Source organism: Meleagris gallopavo, chromosome 14 (assembly GCF_905368555.1).
Source record: "Meleagris gallopavo chromosome 14, MGAL_WU_HG_1.1, whole genome shotgun sequence".
In the NCBI taxonomy this organism is placed as follows: domain Eukaryota; kingdom Metazoa; phylum Chordata; class Aves; order Galliformes; family Phasianidae; genus Meleagris; species Meleagris gallopavo.
This window is the reverse complement of record NC_139417.1, coordinates 14,353,281-14,372,579: the sequence shown is the minus strand read 5'-3', so window position 1 is coordinate 14,372,579 and position 19,299 is coordinate 14,353,281. Positions and strand designations below refer to the sequence as shown.

The following is a 19,299-nucleotide window of genomic DNA, read 5'->3' as shown; positions in this document are numbered from 1 at the left end:
GGAACGGAACATTTTCAGCAGCAACTACTTTTTTTTTTTTTTTTTTTTTAAAGTTTGCTTATAAGGAGTTTATTGATCTTGCAAATTTATGGATAACAGAAGCCTGGAGGTGTATGACAGTTAATGTGTAACCATTAAATAGACTTATTTGGACACTTTTTATGTGCTCCCATAGCAATTAAAGCTTATAAACCTGCGGAGGGTGTTTTTTATGTAGAGCAAAATGAGAACCTTTATCCCAGAGAAGGTGTTCATGGAAAAGGTGCAGTTTAGGTAATGGTGTTCACATGACTCCACGTAAGCATGGGGCTGCAGAAACCACCCCCAGCCATGAGCCATTCCCGAGGCCAGCTGCGATACGGCCATGAGTTGGCTCCTCTCCCAGCAGCCAATTTGGTGCATTAAAATCAGTGCTGTTCTGTGTGGAGTATTTTATTGCGAGTCTCCTGCGCTGAAGGTTTTGTCCCTGCTCTAGGTTTTTTTGGCTTTTGCCCCGGTTTTATTTCATCTTGGAGCAACTTTGGTGGTTGCGTCAAACTTGCTGAAGAAAATGTTTTCCTGCTGGCTAACCTGGTCAGGCAGTGAGCGTGTCCCATAGCTCCTGGGGAGCTCCGTCCTGGTAAAACGCTTCTTGCAGCAATTACATGGGAACTCAAGCTTTGTGGGAATGGAGGAGAACTTTGATTTCTTTTCCTCGCCTTTTTCTCCCCTAGACAGCACATTTTACGTGAGGCGACGTCTGAGTGAGGTGCTGGGGATTCTGTGGGTGAGATGCACGCCTTATGCTGCAGCACTTTTTGGCTAAAAGAGAGGAATGCTGAGAAGCAGACTCACTCCAGGTCTGTGCAGCAATGTGTTCTCCATGCTGGTGTATATGGGCAGCAGGGGGAAAGGCCGGAGGGCAGCCAGGCTTAGCTTATGTAATTGTGATTGCAGGGCTCCGGGCAAATATTGACACCAGATTTCTTGGCAGATGTGCTGCTCCGGTGTTGCTGGGGGATCACTGCCACTGGTGCAGCCCCCGCTGGGATGGTGGAGGTGGTGGCTCTCTCCCCAAGGTGCTGAGCCTGAGTTGGGCTGCTGCTGTCTGATGTGCTGCAGGGATGGGGGCTCCTTGCTGTGTCTGCTCTGTAGGTCGGGCATGGTTCTGCATGCATGGGATGCATGTCTGCTCTGCTTTTTCACCTCAGGATGGGCTTTACCTCTCCATATCTTTCATAAGTAAAAACCAACTGCTAGCTGCAGGAGGGGAAAATCATAAAATTCTGTTTTCCATCAGCAATTGGCTGCCTGGGCTTTGGACCACGGCAAGGGTGCTTTGCTGAGCATGATAACCTGCTTTGTGTGCCGCCGTCCTCCTGCAGAATGCACTGGAGGATTGTTAACATCAGCCAGATACCTCTGTGCTACGGTCTGTGCTGTAGTCTGGACAAAAGGTTAAATCAGGCAGTTGTTGCTGCAGTGTTATTTCCTATACGACACTCTGGAGAAAGCTCAGTATCACTCAGTTAACTTTTTGCAGAGCCATTTCCTGTACGTTTTGTTAGAGAAAAGCTAAGTTATGTGTTTCCAGTTGCAACAAAGTTATTTTACCCTATAAAATGTGCTATGGTTTGTTTTTACACAATTTTCATTGGTTTGCTGAAGTCTTTGGAGGGGAGAGCCTGTGCATTTGGAAGATTCTGAAAGCTTTTTATTTCATACCTGGCTAGCTGTGACAAATTGAGGAAAATGTGTTTGTTGATGTGGCGTGGTGTAGCAGAGCCAGGAGTGGAATTCTGATTGTATATTGGGGTGTGTGGCTGTGCCCTGCTGGTTGAGGCCCAAGTCCTGCTGCTGGCATTGCCTGACTTTAGGAGAGACCCAGAAGACCGCACCTGGAGGAGAAGCATCTCTGTGGGGTTGCTCACATGGGACAGTTTGCTGCCCTGTTCCTTCAGTGGATCCAACCCCATGTGCTGGGAGGAGCTGATGACGATACAGAACTGTACTTTCTGTACTGCTGTTAAGCTTGTGGCTTTGCAGCTGCAGTAGTGAATTGTGTAGGTGCTTCTCTGTTATGTTTTGTGTAGCCATGTGATGAGCTCTTACCCTCTGGTCTCAGTTGTGTCATATTCATCACTTCTCATGCAGCTGGGTGCCTTAGGTTCTCTACCATGGTTCAGCTCAGGATTTCTTCATCTCTTTTGTGTGTGAAGCTCTGCTCTTTTCCATCCCTCTCTGTCTCAGAGCAAGATTTACCATCAGCTCTAAGAACTCTTTTGGTCATCCTCAGAGAGACAGTACCAATTCCCTTCCCTTATTGTCTCCAGAGATAAATTTACCTGCTCCCAAAAGGGCACGCTTGGAATTCTCGAAGCTGTAGGCACAGCTGTGGCCCTCCCTGCACGGCAACAAACCTTATGAGCACCTTCTGCATTCACGTTGTTCTTTAAATAATCACTTCTTTGAATTGCATGGTTCTTGTGCAGAGCCAGTGTGCCCAGAGCCCTGTGAGCATTCTGGCAGGACGCCCGGCTTGCAAGGACCACTCGGAAGAGCAAAAAAAAAAAAGAGTATTTCTGTTCCTGGCCTAATTGTAGTGTTAGCTTTGCTGTTTTCAATGCGGCCACCCATGTGGAGTTTCATTCTTATAGGACTTTCGACTTTCAGAGCCATCAGTGCAGTTTTGAGATAGCGGCTAGTTTGGGTTGCGCCTGCATGGAAGAGGGAAGGGTTTGGCTTTCTTTCACATCTTGCTGCAGGTCTGATTGTTGGATGAAGGAGTTCCCAGTGCTGGAAGCCGGGTCTGGAGCCCCCATTGGCACGTAAGCACCTTCTGGTGGGCAGAGGTTGGGATGGAAATACAGCGAAATGTACAGTCTTGAGTGCCAAGTGGAACAGCGTGATGCCAGTAATAATGGTTACAAGAAAATGAAATGAGTTTATCCAGATTCCCTTGGAATCCAGCAGTTCTGCAAGAGATTGTGTTGTTAATTGCTTCCTGTAGCAAAATACTAGGGCAGTGTTCCCTTCCCATACCTCTAAACCTCTGCAACACAGAAAGAATAAAAATCTGTAGAAGAGAGAGCTTCTTCCTTGGTTCAACCTCAATAACATCTGCCCTTGCTGTGAATTAGCTGCCATGCTTTTAGCTGCGAAATTGCACAAATCGGAGGCAGTTCACTGAATAATGAATAAGGGCCATCCAGCAAGGTAACATCATCGCCATTTGGAGATGAAGAAACAGCTTCTGATCTGAAGCCGCATCCTGTGCTTGGATCTGGTACTTGGCTGATGGGGGGCAGCTGGGCTCAGGCCTCACAATGGGCATGTGGGGCAAAAGCTCTGGAGTCCTGCTCTGCCCCACTGATGGTGAGGTGACCAAAGGCCGTGCCAGAGCCCCCATTCCCAGCTGGGCTCTATTAGTGCAGGCAGGTCCTGAGATAGCTGGCTGCAGAAGGAGGAGCACGTTTGTGGGAAGGGCTTTCTAAAATTTTGCTGGCTGTAATTTTTGTTCTCTCTCTCTGAGTGTTTGTATAGTCTGAGTTGCGCTAATGAAGAAATCTGGCTTTATAAGTGGGAGAGGTTGGAGAAGAGCACCAATAAAAACGGTAAAGCTCTCAAAGACCTTAAAAACAGTGCTTCTGTGAAAGATATGTCATTATGTGCTGAGGAGGAGTATAATAAAGACTTTTACTAGCACCCTTCCCAACTGTTATAATCTGTTCAGCTGTCCCAGACTTTGCTGATAAAGCCTTTGTCTGCATACCTGACTGTGGGTGTGTTGCTCTCTGCGGCATTGCATATACAGATGTGTCCATGTCTCTTTACTTGAATACTTCCCTACCTGAATTTACAGGTGCACAGTTACGTATGTGCACAACTTATTTGAGGGAGACATTATTCCTTTGTGCCATTCTGCTTTATATAAGAAATGTGAGTTCTGGCGTGTGACAATCGAAGCACCAGATATAAGCACCTTCGGCTTCCTTATGATGCTCTTTGGGCTGAGACTTGGGTACCAGCTTCACTTGCTTCAAAATCCTGATAGGTATCCTGTTGCTGTCCCAACAATAAACACTGATAAAGGAATTGCACAAAAAGATGTGTGAAATTTGTTCTGGTAGATTGCTCTTAGCATCGGGGCTGGCTTTCTAGTGGCAGGGAGTGTGCTGTGAACCACCAGTTTGGAAACTTCAGTGTTGTACCATTGCTTTTGAGATCTGTTGCTTCAGCCTTCTGCTGGCCACAACAACTGTCCTCCAGCAAGTGTTATAGGGTGTGATGCAGGGGGATGTGGGAAGCTCCTGGCTATGTTCGTGTCATGTGGAGAGAAAGCAAGTTTGTCTAGAAAATAGCTCTGCTTAGGACATAAAATATGGAGTAAATTAACTTGAAAGTCTCTTCTAGCTTTTCATTGTCAAGTGAAAGGTAGTTTAATGGTAGATTTATTTGCCTTGTTTTGCAGCAAGTGCATTATATATAGCTTGGCTTCCATTTCTCTTGATCTAGGTGGAAATGGTTTCTTTTAAATGCAGTCTTTCCATCTTGAAGGTCAATTAAAACAGGTTGGAGGTCAGATAAAATAAAGGGACAGAACATTTGCTTCTTGGTGTATCTATTTCTGTAATGTTATCAGTACATGTGGTTTTATTTCTAGCGTCTTGTTCCAGAGCTTCCTCTAAGCCTGAGCAAATTGAGTCAGTTGGATGCAGTACAGCTTCCAATTTGGGGTTAGAAATCCATTAAATTGCTTGGTGCTTTATTGGCAATATAAAAGTGCTTGGAATGAAAGTGCATTATGTTTGGACATTGATTACTCAAAAGGAGAGGGTGAATGCTGGTGTTAACCACACATCTCTAGCTAAGATGGCCAACTCAGAATTTTTTTTCGATTAAAATGTGCATGTTTTGCCCTTAAATTGCTGTTACAAAGAAGAGCTATTTTTAAACTGCAAATAGAGGCTTCAGTATTTTCTTCGCACCTCTGGGGGATTAAAGCTGGCCATGCAACCTGCAGCACTGCCAGCACGGGTCTCTACCAGTACTTCGGGATTGTATACATAATTTCTTTCAGTATGCAAGATTTTTGGCTTCATCCAGCCTCTTCGTTTCAGCTTGTGGGAATGAAAACTGCAGAGAATGTCCTTAATGGCTTGGGCTTCAAGCTGAAAAACTGCATGAGAGGCACAGCAAGGAGCACAGTGCTGCAAGGCCACTTGCAGGTGCGGTCAGAAAGGATTTTACCTCCATGGTAGGAAGCTGCAGAGTTGGCTGAGTGTTACGTGAGACTGGATTGCTGGCACTGGGAGAGAGCTGGGGACTGGACATGGTGATAGACCACTTGTGTTGGTGCTGATGGGTGGTTTGCAGAGCTGGCAGCTTTGACTTTGGGCAGCGTGATGAACTTTGGTAAGGAGCTGCAAAGCAAAATCGCAGCGCACGTGTTTCTGAGATGACTGCACAACAGAAATCACAGCTTTTCTTTGGGATGTGCCTCCCTCCTTGCCCTCGTACCCTTCTTTCTTCTGTACGACTGAGGATGATGATAGGGAGCAATGTTGGAAGGGTGCAGGCTGGCAAGCCCCATTGCTGTGGTAGAAACCTGCCTGCTGTTTTTGCAAGGCTTTTTTTCCCTTCCTCTTTGCCTGACTGGTTTTAACCAGTGCACAAATATTCCTTTGTGCCTCTTCCAAGAGAGTGTGTTTTTTGGGGGGAGATCGGCCCTTCCTGATTAACTATTCACTAGAAGCAGAGTGAGGGAATGAAGCGATGCCGGGGTCCCTTGCTCTCCTGTGCCATGAGCAGTTGACCAGAGTGGGGCACCGTCTCTGCAGTGGCTTTTGGTGGCAGCTGGTGGCACAAGTGGCTGCATGCTGCTGGAGCAATGGGCTCTGCAAAGGAAGGCACTTCAGCAGGTGCCAAAAACTGAGTGTGGGTTTGATGCTCACCCTTCTCCAGCACTGTGGGTGCTGCTCTCAATTTGCAGTGCTCTACCCAGGGACACATTTACTGAATGAGCACTTCTGACAAATAAATTGGGGTGTCAGAGCACTGGAAAAACTTGCAAGCTTGCCAGAAATGCTTACAGACACAACCCCCGTCTTCAGGGATTCTGAGTGGTTTCAGAGCACATTTCCATTCTGTGTTTTAGTAGGAAATGTATCTTAAAATATGGGTTATTGGATATTATTGAATGATTGTTGGCCTCGGATGTTTTCTTAAACCGTGGAAATTTCTGAACAGCATTCAGGGAGTCTGTGAATTATCTCTTTTCCATCTGTGCTCGACCTGTAACCCACAGCTGGATTTTACAGTCATGTGGTGGGAGGTTTGGGCTGCCAGCAGCTGGATGTGACGCTGCTGGTCCTTCCAGCCATCCGAAAAAGCCAAAGGTTTAACATGGTTTATCTGCCGTACTTGTGAAAAATTACACAACTTGTAGGTGAAAATATTAGCTCTGCAGAAGTAGCAATTTTTGAAGCAGTAAATTGCACTTTATGCTGGTCTATCAATGCAGCTCTTGTGTATTATTGTCAGTTAATGGAGGCTTAGCAGTGCCTGTAAGGTAGACGCATACAGTAAATTATAGAGTTGTTAATCCTCAATAAATTGGTTTAGCATGTTGAATACACAGTGGGGAACCTTAATTGAAATGTTAGTGCAGGAGTCATGGCCTTTATTGATTTACCTAAGGAGCAAAGCAGTTGGTTCACATGCGCCCGGTGTACACATGATGCCTGCAGCCCTCGTGCCGGGGATGTGGGGCTCTGCCTTCTGCAGGGCAGGGAACTGCCAGCTCTGCTTTCAGGACACGTCTTTCTCATGAGAATAAGCAGCACTTTAATTAAGTAAAACAATGAACCCCGAACAAACCCTGTGGGTATCTGGGTAGATGAAGGGTGGAGTTTATTTGTGGGTTAAAGACTTCCACATCCTAATTCTCCTTCCAACTGCTTTACCTGCCGCAGGTGGCAAACCAGGATAGCTTTATGGTGAAGTAAATACAGTTGTTTCTGTTCAGATGCTCCAACCCTCTTTGAATTTTATTTTTTTGCTCTAAGGCAATTCTTGCAGCTGATGGCTTGGTACGTTTTGGAGAGAATACATCTCCTTCATGCAGAGCAGCTTAATAGAAACAGCAAATAAAGTGAAAAATTGCTGCAATTAAACACCGCCTGCTCTAACCCTTGCAGCATCCCCTGTTCCTTGCACACAATACTGCCTTTGACTGGGCTGTCTGCTGTGGGGCAGAAGAGCATGCAACCATAATGCAGTTTGGTAGCCTTAGTAACTACAGGCCGTGTGACTGCTGCTATTATTTTTTTTTTTTTCAGAAGCAGAGAGAACTTTGAATACGCTGTCTCGCCTTCCCTCTTGTGATGCCTTGCCCTAACTTCTGCTGGTTTGAGTCTGTGCTGGCTGCAGGGAGGAAAATGCTGTCCTTGTCCCTGCAGCAGCCTAGGATGACATCCGCATCACTTCTTGAGACCTGACTTTTCCCTTTTTTCTTTCTTGGAGGCACAAACTAACAAGAACTGTTGTTCTCGTTGAGGGGATGAGCACAAGGCCATGGTGAAATGAGTATTCTTGCTTCTCTCCTGATGCCTCCAGAGCATGGCAGGCTTGTAGACATCAAGGGCTTCATGTTTACTTTGCAGTATACCTCCATATCAGTGCAGTTTATATAAAGTCAAAAATGACTTTTTAAAAAAGATTCAAACTTTCGGGGTGTTTTAAGGAGACTGTTTAGTTTGGCTTGGAAAATAAAAAAAAAAAAAAAAAAAGGAAAACTCCTTTCATTGTTTTGTTAAGGTTATTAAAATAGGAAGAGATAGCATCTGAGGCATTGTCAAAACACATTTGTATAAACCAAACAAGGCCTGAGATAACCCAACAGTGCCCTTCTTAGAAGAGACAAGTAAGCAGAAGGGAGCTCCTTGTTGTGGGCAGTTCAGAACCCCTGGCTGCAGCTCGGTGTCACCCAGTGCTTTGCCAGGAGATGCTCAGCCCTTGAGAGCTGAGAGCAATGGTGGTGATATGACAGCAGCCCAGCCAACCTCCAGGCACTGGCATCTGTCTGCTCCAGGCACTGGGAGCAGTTGGAAGCGCAGGAAGAAAGGCTGGGGCCCAAGATGTTATTTGAAGTTATTTAAAGAGAGTTCCCTTGTTCTTTAAGCCTTCTCAACCACAAGTTATATTAAACTGTAGGCTGGTACAATGGTTCTCAGTGATGTGGTTTTAATTAGTATTCTTTGCATTAATGATTGCATGCATCTGCTGGAATCGGTGTGGTATTGATTCTTTGGTAATCATGCTACAGGAATTTCCTTTAGACGGCATTGTTAGTCATGACTGGAGTGATTCATGGTGCAGTTTTCTTGGTGTCTGGATGACCTCTCAAAGTTTGTCTTCACTGTCAAATTAGCTCATATTATGGCTTGAGGGTTGCCCTTAAGTTGACTCCCTTCTGCACATAGAACCCCTTATATGAGCGTGTTGTTAACCCAAGCTAATCTTCTGCGGCTGCTAATTTGAGCTGGGGGACAAACAAGGCCTGAGCAAGCAGGCTCACCAGAGTGAGCGCGAGTGCAGGCCCTAAAACAAAGCCTTTGGCCAAGGTGAATTTCTATTTGATGGCCTTGCTTGAGAGGGGTGAAGCGGAGGCTAGAGTGACTGAGGCAAAGGGTTCAAAGACCTTTGGTTTGCTGCCAGTTTAGCAGATGGACTGGAAGGGCATGTGGGACCGACTGTAGTAGGTCGGGTGAGTGGTTCCACAAAGATTCCTGGCAGAGTCCTCTCAAGATAGTGAAGGACTACACACATTTTGGATGTGACAGTTCCTTCTGACTCAGTGTGGATGGCTTCTTGCAACTCCATTTTAAGGAGGCCTCAAATAATCCCATATAGGGGAAGGTGTTGCTGTGCCATGCACTGCTTGGTGGCTGGCGCTGACCACATTTCGCTGCTCTTGGCTCAAAGAAGTGGATTTGGGGCTTGCTGTGTATGTAAGAAAAAAGGACTAAAGCTGCTTCTTTCTGCCCTTACAATTCATACAAGCAACTGAATCCCTGCAGTCTCTGATTGCTTTGTGCATCAGTGTTAAGCCTTGCATGTCACTACTCATGAGGACCCTGCTATCTCTCCAGGAGTGAAAAGCTTGTTTAAAAGAGAAATTCATGCGTGCATTCTTCTGTGCACAGCTGTATACTCGAAGCACAGGCAATGTATTTTTCCTGTTGTTCCCCCAACTCCCAATCCCCAGGCTTATTCAGCTGCTGCCATACTTTTCATACCCAGTGAAGTGTGCATGGGGCCTCCATGCTGGTGCTGGTAAAGCCATCCACAAACATGTGGGAAGAGGATGGTGCCTATTCAGTAAGCTGCAGACTAGGCAACTATCTTTCGACAGATTAGCCAGAGGAATTTCTATTGCAGGGCTCAATTGTTCTGGGCCCTCGGCTCCCTTTTGTGCAGATGCAATGAAAAGTTGTGTTATGACAATGGTTGACAAAACGTTTAATGAAAGCTGCAGTTGGCAGGGGCAGAATTTTGAGCCATCCTCCTTTTCTCCTCTGCCTGTCATCAGAAGGTGCGGAAACGCTTTTGACATAATCTTCCATGCTGACAGATGAATGGGTTCGACGTGCGGGTTGGAAACTTCCACCTCCCTGAGCAGAACTCAGCCATCATCATGGTGAGCAGGGACTGGGAGCCTCATGCCTGCTGATTTCTTTGTCTGGCGAGCCAGCCAGGCACCTTGTTCTCAATACAGAGGTGGTTGACTGCATATTGGCCAGCTTCCCAAAGCAGAACCAAAACCAGTACATGAACTCCCAGTCTACCCAGCACCTTGCTAGGGGTGCAGGATCAGCATCTGTCAGGTCAGAGAGCTGCCTGATTCCTTCTTGCAGGCAAGAAGGCTGGTTTTGTGACAGCATTATTACTTTGAGGAGGTAGTCTAACGGCAGACTCTGTAGTGGGTTATTTAACAAGGCTTTCCTTTCAGCCTCTGCAGTGTTCAGTGATCTACAGAGCCAAATAAAGGCAAACACTGCTTTCTTATTTAAAGATTGGAAGGGATAAATAGACAGAAGAGGGCCCTTCCCATGTTGATTTAACTTCTTTTTAGTTCTTGATCAGGGACAGTGTATACGAGGGGGGAAAACACTATGTTTTTGGATTAACCAATACAAGGAATTATATACTTGATGTATAGAATAGATAAATAATGTGTAGAGCATTTCTTGTACCACTAAGTCAAAATAAAATATCAAACCTCACAAGCCTTGTGCCACCTTCTGTTCAAATGGGAATAAAGGAGCTGACCATTAGACACTCAAGTTGATGGCTGTTTTGCTGTCTTTGCCATCAGCTTTTGACTCTTGTAGGATGCTGTAGGATGCTTCCCTGAAGCATATGATGGGCTTTGGGCTCAGGTTTCCAGGGCTCTTCAGAGAAGACTTCTTAACATACTGGTGAAGAAATACTTGCTCAATGAGAGGCGCTGCTCAGCTGCACAGCTGAGCACTATATTGATCAGACCAAGGGGTTCCATGGGGAGGAATATGGTCTTTGCTATGGCAGAGCAGGAGCATGATGATTTCCAGTGACAGGACAGCAGAACCCTGAGCTTGGCATCTCCATCCACCCACACTGCTGGAATGCTTGGCCGAATCAATGGGGATGTTGCAGCTACACATGATGCCTTGCATTTGAGATCAGTGCTTTGTGATCAGAGAGCGTTGTATGCACCCATGACCTTAAATTTTGAGTTCTCTTCCATATTTGCATTACTGGAGCCCAACCAAGATTGAGGCCTCATTTTGTCAGCCTTGTGCAAACCGAGACAATACCTACCTCAATTTTATTTACAGTCTAAATAGACAAGACAGACAAAGGGTGGCTGTGGAAACAAAAGCTCTGGAGAGGTGATGTGACATGACCCAGTCACACAGCAGGAGATTAAGAGGGCTAGGAATAGACTGAGGTTTCCTGACTCCCAGTCCCAATGATCTATCTATCAGAGCATGTTAATTCTTTCTCCCATTTGCATGCTGTGACTGGCATGCCAAATACTGTCTAGTTAAGAGATCTGAGTTCTGGGAAACTTGTCCTTTGCTTGCTAATGCTTCAGGCGACAAATTCCTGGGCATATTAATGCAGGTTAACATTGGAGTAAACTGTTTATTTTGGTGTATCTATCTATTTTCAAGCTTGATTGTTGTTGTTTTTTGTTTTGTTTTGTTTTGTACTGACGCTATATTTCTAGTTTTCATTTTCCCCACTGATTTCTGAACAGCATATTGCGTGTTTGGTAAGGATTGCTGGAAGTTGGAGTGGGTAGTGTGGGCAGACCTGGAGATTTAGGCATATAAGGTAGGTTTCACCTGTGTTTCTGTAGCGAGCACTGAGAAGTCTCTTGTCGGAGTAGGTGAAATACAGCTGTACTATCTGAAGAGCTAGCTGCTTGACTGATGAGTTTGATGTTCAAACTTCTCAAATGGCAACAATAATCAGAAAGTTGCTTTGCAAGACATTAGTCCACAAAATCCTTTATTCTGCTAAGACTCTTACATTTTTCATTTTGAGCTGTTGAAGGTCACATCAGCGTTGCTCAGTGTTCGGGCATTGGGTAAGCCAGGGATCAGTTCCCTTGATAAGCGTACAGATGATCAGTGTGCCTGCGATCCTCAGTGTTTGGTTAGTGGAGCAGCATCTCAGCTTATTGGAGAGGAATGTTTTCAGGATAAATATGTTACTTTAAAAAAATTGCAGCATAGAAAGCATAGAAATACATTAAAACTGATGGATTCTGGCACAATCATGTCTGTGCCAGCACCGTGTCTGTATTCCCTCTTACAGTATGTCACCAGTGTTTCTGTGCCTGCTTTATTCTTACTGCACTGAGCCTATGGGATATAATGTCCTGCAGGACGTTACCTGTTGTATTTTCTCCTTTTGCCTATACATCAGACAGGGACAAGCTCCAACCTGATTTTGCTGTGTGGTTTAAAAAAAAAAAATAGTAGTAATGTAATCTGTGGGCAAATTGCACTTTAATTCGTAATTGTGCTATGAATATGGACTTGGCTTTCAAACGCACTCTGAGTTTAAACTGCAGTTTGACTTTTATTTAGACAAATGCCTTTGAGTTCATAGTGAAATGGATATCTGCTGTAGGCTGGTATTGATTTAAAGGTCTCTTGAGTGTTTTAAAAGACAGTAGGGGCTTACAGGACAACATATTTTAAAACTAGATGCTTTGTTAGGTTTTGCACTTGTATATAGCTTCAAGTTAGATTCTGCTGAAGAAATCCTGTGCTTGATTCGTAGAGCCTTCTTTCACAGTAGGTATTGGCAGAAATGGAACATTTCAGGCATAGTACAAGGTGCCTTCATGGGCTTCTCTGAAGTGCTGGAAAACAGTGCATGCACAGAGCTACTGAACAGTACCCATGTGGAGGGGAATGTTTTGAACATATCCCATAAATGCATTGCAGGAGAGCAGATGATCAATAATTGCTTTTTATTTCAAAAGAGGCATTTGTAACTTCATCTCTCAAGCCTTAGTGCTTAGAAGCATTGCTGTGGGCCTGAATCTCTGTGTTACTGCGTGGGGCACTTAAGGCAGATCTGGGCCCTTCTCACGGCTGTCCTTGTTGTCTGTTGCCTCACGAGTCCCCCAGTGCAAGGATTGGCACTCAGGGCCTCTGTACATGTGTCCTGTTGGGGCTTCAGACCTGCCTGGGGGCTGTGGGCACAACTTTTACACAAAGCAAATGCACAAACTGGGAAAGGTTGGCCCGTTTTCCAGTCAGACTGGCTTGGTGGTTTGAATAAGCAGCTGGATGTTTGAGGGCTTATCTAAAATCAGACCATGAATCTTTTGGGTCGTGTTCAGAGGTGCAGTAAGAGGGTGTAACCTCCCTGCAGAGGAGACAGGAGGGTTGAGTATTACCCAGGATAATATTGTAGAGAAGGGTGTGGAGCGGGGCGAAATTAAAGCAGGTCCCCTCAATTTCCTCGCAACTCCTTGTGGTTGCTACTGCCTGTCAGTTGGCCTCCTCCCTCTTCAGATTACATACAGTAACATTCCAGCACAGCATACATCATATTAATTGGGCCATTTATTAATTTCCACATCATTAGTCGCTTGGTCCTAATTGATCTGTGCTCTCCCGATGCATCCCCAAGCACAGGCTGGACCTGTGTGCAGTGTGCTGATGCTGCATGTCTCAGTGGGGATTTCACTGTTGTGATGCTGCAGCAGAGCATTGCAAGGGTCTTGTGTGTGGCTTTCAGCATTGCTTTCTTGCCACCTTGTTCCAGCTGTGTTTCCAAACAGGGGTGTGTCCTGCAAAGCAGAGCTTCAGCAGGCTATGTTCAGATAGCAGAACCTATCCCTTGTAAAATGGGATTGTATGATCTAGATTTGGCTGTCTGGAAAGTGATGGGAGTTGCTGAGGAACCAAGCATGTGTTACTGCATGACCAGCATTTAGTGACGTGTTAATGACGTAGTCTGTTAGAAAATGTAAAATAGTGTATGTCAACATAAAATATAAGTGTGCATACTTATGTATGCCTTTTGTTTATATGTGGAACACAACGGCACATAAAAATACCCAGATATCATTATAGCTGTGAAATATTTATGAGAAGCCTTGTTGATTGTTTCAGTTCAGACTTCAATTTGTCAGGAAATATCCTGTTCATCTGTGATGAGTTGTGTGATTGTGAATAACCAGCAGAGGAATACTAATGTAATTAGTAGTAATGTAATATAAAGACAGCACCACATTAATGCAAAAGAGGAGAAAGCTTAAAGCGAGCTAAATAACATTTTGATAGAGAACTAACGTAATTCCTGCATGTATTCAGCAGCCAAGTGCTGCCCTACCATGTTTAAGTGCTCCTATTAAAAAAAAAAAAAAAAAAAGGCAAAAATAACCAAACCCAAACCACTTCCTAGTGTAATCCAGAATAATTAGGATGACACTTCTGCTGAGCACAGTAACTGTATGATGCTGATGCCGCTTTCTTTTATTTTAACAGAAACCTGAGCTACAATAAGTTGACCGAGATTGATCCTTCTGCCTTTGCAGAGCTGTTGAACCTGCAGGAAATGTAAGTATTCTTTCAAAGTTTTAGTTGTATTTTGCAAGGGCAGCTTGTGGGACGGGAGGAAATTGTATATAGTTTCCCAAGACAGTGTCTTCCTTTAGCTAATGTGAATGAGCAGATGTGACTCAGTGTGGAAGTTTTTTTCATATTGTACTTCTGCTGCTTTCTTTGTCTTTAACTAATCAATTAGAAGAACACAACTTCCCAATTAAAACAGCATAGCTGTTATTGGAAATCATTGGAGTTTGCTCCCACTGTTTTGTGCAGTGCTCGGAGGGAACAGTTCAGCTAACACACCTGAACATACACACAAAGCTCCTTGCTGACAGCATAACCCTGAAGCAAGACAGAACAGCCTGGATCGTGATATCTGATGCCAACCTAACCCACATCTCCCAGGAAACAAAGGTGTAGTGTAGTGGATAACAAAGCACTTAACTGTGTCTCCTCCTTTCTTAGACATTTGTATTCCTTTTGGAACCAGGACTAATTCTGTTTGAAGTCTACTAAGTCAGTCTAAAATGGCAGAGCTGTCTTCTGCTTTGGTGGGGGAAGAGAAGGTGCTGGCAAAGGCTGGCTGCAACAGGGCCCCTGGCTGGTGGGAAGAAATCCTGCATGGGTGGCAGGGTATCCTACCTCCTGACCTGCATAAATGCTCAGTTGCTATGCTCGTGGAAGCACTGCGCCTGTCAACTATTTGCAGCAATTCCTGGAGCTCTGATTTGGGTTCTGAAAAACGAAAGTGACTAAAATTTTAAGCGGTGGGTTGAGGTAATGAGCTCTCATTTGAATGTTGAATTGCTGGCATACTTGAGGTTTGGGCTCTGTTTGAAGAGCTACTGATGCCTCATGGGAAACTGAAAAAACATTTCCCTTCAGAAACAATGCTGTGCTCTGTCTGTATCGTTCTTTTTCTCTTGTCCTTTGTCTGTTTTCATTAAGTGTTAGCTTTGGGACTCATGGAGGGGCCAGATTCTGTGATTCTGAAATAGGCAAAGCATTTTGCTGTGGTGGGAATTCTGCCTGGCTAATGCCTCAGGATTGGACTGTGGGGATTAATGCAGTGCATCTCCACCAGCCTGATTGCCCCTGGCACCTCTGCTTACACTGCCAGTAGGGAATTGCTGGGGATATTGACAAAGCAAGGAATGTGCATCAAGAATAAGGGCAGTGCTTGGAGGTCAGCCCTTGATTGCCATAGAGAGCAGGAGGGGAGAGAAAGTGATGCTGGTGAGCAAATACTGACTATGGGATCTGCTTTCTTTAAATGGTGAAAAGCCTTAAATTGCCCTGTGCTTAGAGATCAGAATCACAGCCCTGATCCCATGAGATTTTGGAGTTATCCTAACATGACTGTGGCTTAGCAATTGCTTTTATTTGTGGAAGTGCCTGGAGGTGTTTGACTATTGGGCACATGGGGCTGGGAGATTCATTTGTGTGGCTTCTGGTTTCACAGGTAGGGAACTCCTGCATGCAAAGTCATTCACTGAGGGCTGAATGTGGAAAGAACGTCAAGGATTGAGGGAGGCAAGCAATGCAGCTTTCAGCGTAATAGCGTGGCTAGCAGTGCCTTGTTAGGGGAAAGGGAGAGAGCAAAGAAGCAAGTAGGAAGAAAATTGAGATGGAAAGGAGGCAGAGGTCTGGAGCTCAGCCTGGAAGGCAGGCTCTGGAAAGTGTGAGGGAGAAGCTCTATTAAAAGCCCTATCTACCAATCTTGGTTACTTTTGAATAACAGCTAAACCACAGACCACTGAAATAAACTGCATTTCACAAAGAGAACCACATCTGTACTGCCAGAGCATCTCTTTTTGAGGGTTTTTTTAAACACTTTACAAACATTCATGAAATAAGGATCATGCTGTGGCATGTCTTGAGAGCAAGTCAGTGTTTTGCTGTGCGTGCTGTGCTGGGCAAATCAAGTCACCCTCAGGGAATGAGATTGCCCCAAATGATAGATGCATTGATAAGACCTGAAACCTCCCATGATGCTTTAAACATGGAGCCTGTGGTTCCTGAGCATTAAAGATGGCCTCAAACATGATGTGTCTGTATGTGAATAATTAGTGCCATATATTTTGGAAATCTTCGTTGAAACCCTTAGTTTTATGAAAATGTTGGCAAACCAAGGATTAAACTTCATAGCTTATACTGGGTGTTCTGGTGTGCTTTACTAAGAAAAAGTAGTAGCAGTTGGTATTTCTGATTCTTAGAAGCTCTTTTCCCCTTAAGTTTAATCTCTTGCAGGAGGAGGTTAAAGTGATACAAAACCCCATGATCCCATATATTCAGAACTAAGTATCTGTGTGCTACCTAGGGGCTGCAGTGTTGCGTTACCTCCCTCCTTCAGAACACCTGTACTTTCTCCCATGCCCCGCTGTGGTCCCTCTTAAAGACTCCCCTGATCCCATGCCTTGACAGCAAGTATAGGTAGGAGTGGGATGCTGATGTGGGACAGCCCTCTTGTCCTTTGTGGGGTTTCCTCAGGTCATATGGAATCTATGAGAATGATGGTTACAGGGCTTTCAGGTTTTCCAAGCTCATTTTTTAACAAAGAGGTAGTAACTGTGCTAAGATTCCTCTCCAAACAACTCACCTTTTATTTTCTAAAGTGCCTTTCACTGAAAGCTCTGGAGAGCTGTGCTATTTTTGAGCAGGCTCCATTTCAGCTTGACACCAGCCTGGCAACCGGACCATAAATATTTTATATGGGTGGCCCCCTTCTGCCCTCCCTTGCTGTCCAGGGGCAGCAGGTTTGTGTCCTCAAGGAGAAAGAAGGCTGTTTAAATTTGTTGAGTTTAGTTGTGGGGTTCTTTTTGATTTTTTTTTTTTTTATATTTGCTCATTATATGTGAGGGGAAGGGGAAGAGGAGAGGGAAATCCCAGACAAATAATGAGCTTGGCTGTCTCCACTGCATCAGCAACTGGTGCCTGTGAGCCAAGAGAAAATGAGGTGGGAGAGCTGCTTTCTGACTGTGTTGTTTAACTGAGAAAGACGTGACAGGGCAGTGATAGATGAAGATGACGTTTATGTCAGAGGAGGGTTTGGATGCTTGCTAGATGCTGGTTAGTATTAGATCTGCTTAACCAGCACTAGGGGACGGTGGGCCCAATTCTCTTTCCCCTTCTGTGGCTTTCAAAAAGATGCTCAGCTGGATGTTAATGTAAATGTGTCACAAATACATGCATTTCAATGCTCTTTCCAGCTTGCTTTGCACTGTTGAAAGCTGGAGACTTTGCTATAATACCAGAACAATGAGCTTTTAGTTGCAAAGTAGAGCTCCTTGCTGAATTGCAATGCCTCTGGCTTTCTTCCCTTACATTTTAAGGTATGGGTATAATGTCAGAGGCAGAGCTGCAGCTGAGAAAAGCTTTTATCCCAGCAGTGCCTGGAACTCCTCATGAAATCAAATACGGTGCCTGCTCTCAGAGGAGTCAGGAGGAAGTTCTGCAATGGAGGCATCGCTGCCCTCTCCCACCTGCCAAAAATATTTTTGAAGTGCCAAAAGGAGCAGAATTTAAGATTGCCCCAGCTCACGCTCGGGGTTTGGCACCCCTCAGCTCTACTGTGCATCCCTGCTCCTGCTTTGCAGTTGGATGCATCTGGATGTGATTTTCAGGATTTCCTGGGGAGGAGTGCCTGGGGGGCAAGGCCTGAGAGGATCAGGGTGCTTTTGAGATCCCCCATGGAGGAGAAGGGGGTGCTGCTCAGAGGGCAGAGGCACAGCAGTGAGGCTTTGCTGATTTGTGTGGCAGGGGGGCATGGGGCTTGGCCTGGCGGGGGTTCAGCTTTAATGGCTTCTGTGTGTGGGGGGGTGGGCAGCAAGATGGCTAAGAAGTTAGGTAATTTTCAAGCAGCCAGACAAGCGACTGTTACAGTAATTAATTGACTAATTCACCGTACAAACAAGGGCTCTTTAAACCAAGGAAGAGCCGGTCACATGGCCAGGATCTGTTTTCAGTCAGAAAAACACTTCAAACATTAGGCCATTGAGGGGGACATTTCTGTAACGGCCTTTCCAGGCGTGAGGCCTGTCTGCGATTGTCATTAGCCCCTCAGGGCTGCTGGGGGCTGCTGGAGCAGGTCACCTGTTTCAGTGCCATTTTTGTGCCCAGAGCAGTTTTTTTGTGTGCTCATGGCCAGCTCTGTGAGGCTGCCCTGTGGGATTTCCAGAGCTAGGCCCGATGCAGCCTGAGGGCTGCCATGGCATCTCCATGGCCTGGTGTGATGAGCAGGGGCTGCAAATCTGCCTTGGATAAAGAAGGTATTGTTGGAGCAGTTGTGGCAGCTCTCATTTATTAAGCAGTTGGGATGAAAAGGTGGGACGGTCAGAGAAAGCCCTTCTGTCAAAATGCTGGTGCTTCTGGGAGAGAACACACTCATACAAAGTGCTGTGCCCATCTGATGCATGCCTCCTTGCTAAATGGTTCATTTCTTGTTGCAGGCAACTGAACAACAATGAACTGACTGCCATTCCCTCCCTGGGACCTGCTGCTTCCAACATCCGTGCCCTCCACCTGTGAGTTGCTGCTGCCTCCTTACTTTTGACTTTCTGCTGCAATTTGTGGGGTGGATATAACTGCTGAGTTTCATGCGTGTCACACCCGCTTCTGCTAGCTCTTCAGATTTCATTATCAGTCTTGTTGATTCTTTAATTAAGAAATATCTTCTGTAGTTGAGATTCGGGCTAGATTGTGTGTGATTAAATGTGCTGTTTTAATGCAGCTTGTATGCACAAGGCATAAAGAAGATAATGCTTGCAGACCAATTAGAAATCTGCAAGCCCATGAGCAGATAATTTCTCTGATACTTAATTTTATGGAATGATCCAAAGTAGGCAACCACTTTGTCCATCTGTCAGCACAGCCAAGTCTGTATAAGTGTCTCCAGAGTCCTAAAAGTCATTTTTGTGCCAGTGTGACTGGAACAGACCTGCCCAGGACTTAGCAGTTTTTAACAGATTTGAAGTACCACCTTTTGGCCTGTATGTCAGCAGAAGCCCTGTGAAGAATGGTTATAGATGCAGTTCACACAGAAGTCTGGGTTGTGGTAAGTACAGTGGGCAGTGCTTCCATGCAGCCTGCAGGAATGCCATGATGGGCAGCCATCAATAATTGCAGAATAAGATGCCCCTGGCAGAAAGTCACACTGAAATCTGTCGTTGTTACTGTTGCATTCCTGTTGTTGGAAGAT

The 19,299-nt window shown here is 45.3% G+C and overlaps 1 protein-coding gene across 4 annotated transcripts in view; it reads left to right on the top strand.

Annotated features, from left to right (window-relative positions):
• The window catches only part of LRIG1 (leucine rich repeats and immunoglobulin like domains 1), an 81,365-nt gene that overhangs the window by 14,587 nt on the left and 47,479 nt on the right, over positions 1 to 19,299 (top strand). For 2 of the 4 annotated variants that reach the window (XM_085236190.1, XM_085236188.1), the window contains exons 2-3: positions 14,040 to 14,111; positions 18,551 to 18,625. In XM_085236190.1, the coding sequence (XP_085092316.1) occupies positions 14,040 to 14,111; positions 18,551 to 18,625 (147 nt within the window). Of the gene's footprint in view, positions 1 to 2,742; positions 2,808 to 9,661; positions 9,680 to 14,039; positions 14,112 to 18,550; positions 18,626 to 19,299 lie in introns of those variants that run through there. The other 2 variants (XM_085236189.1, XM_085236191.1) reach the window with 2 other exon arrangements.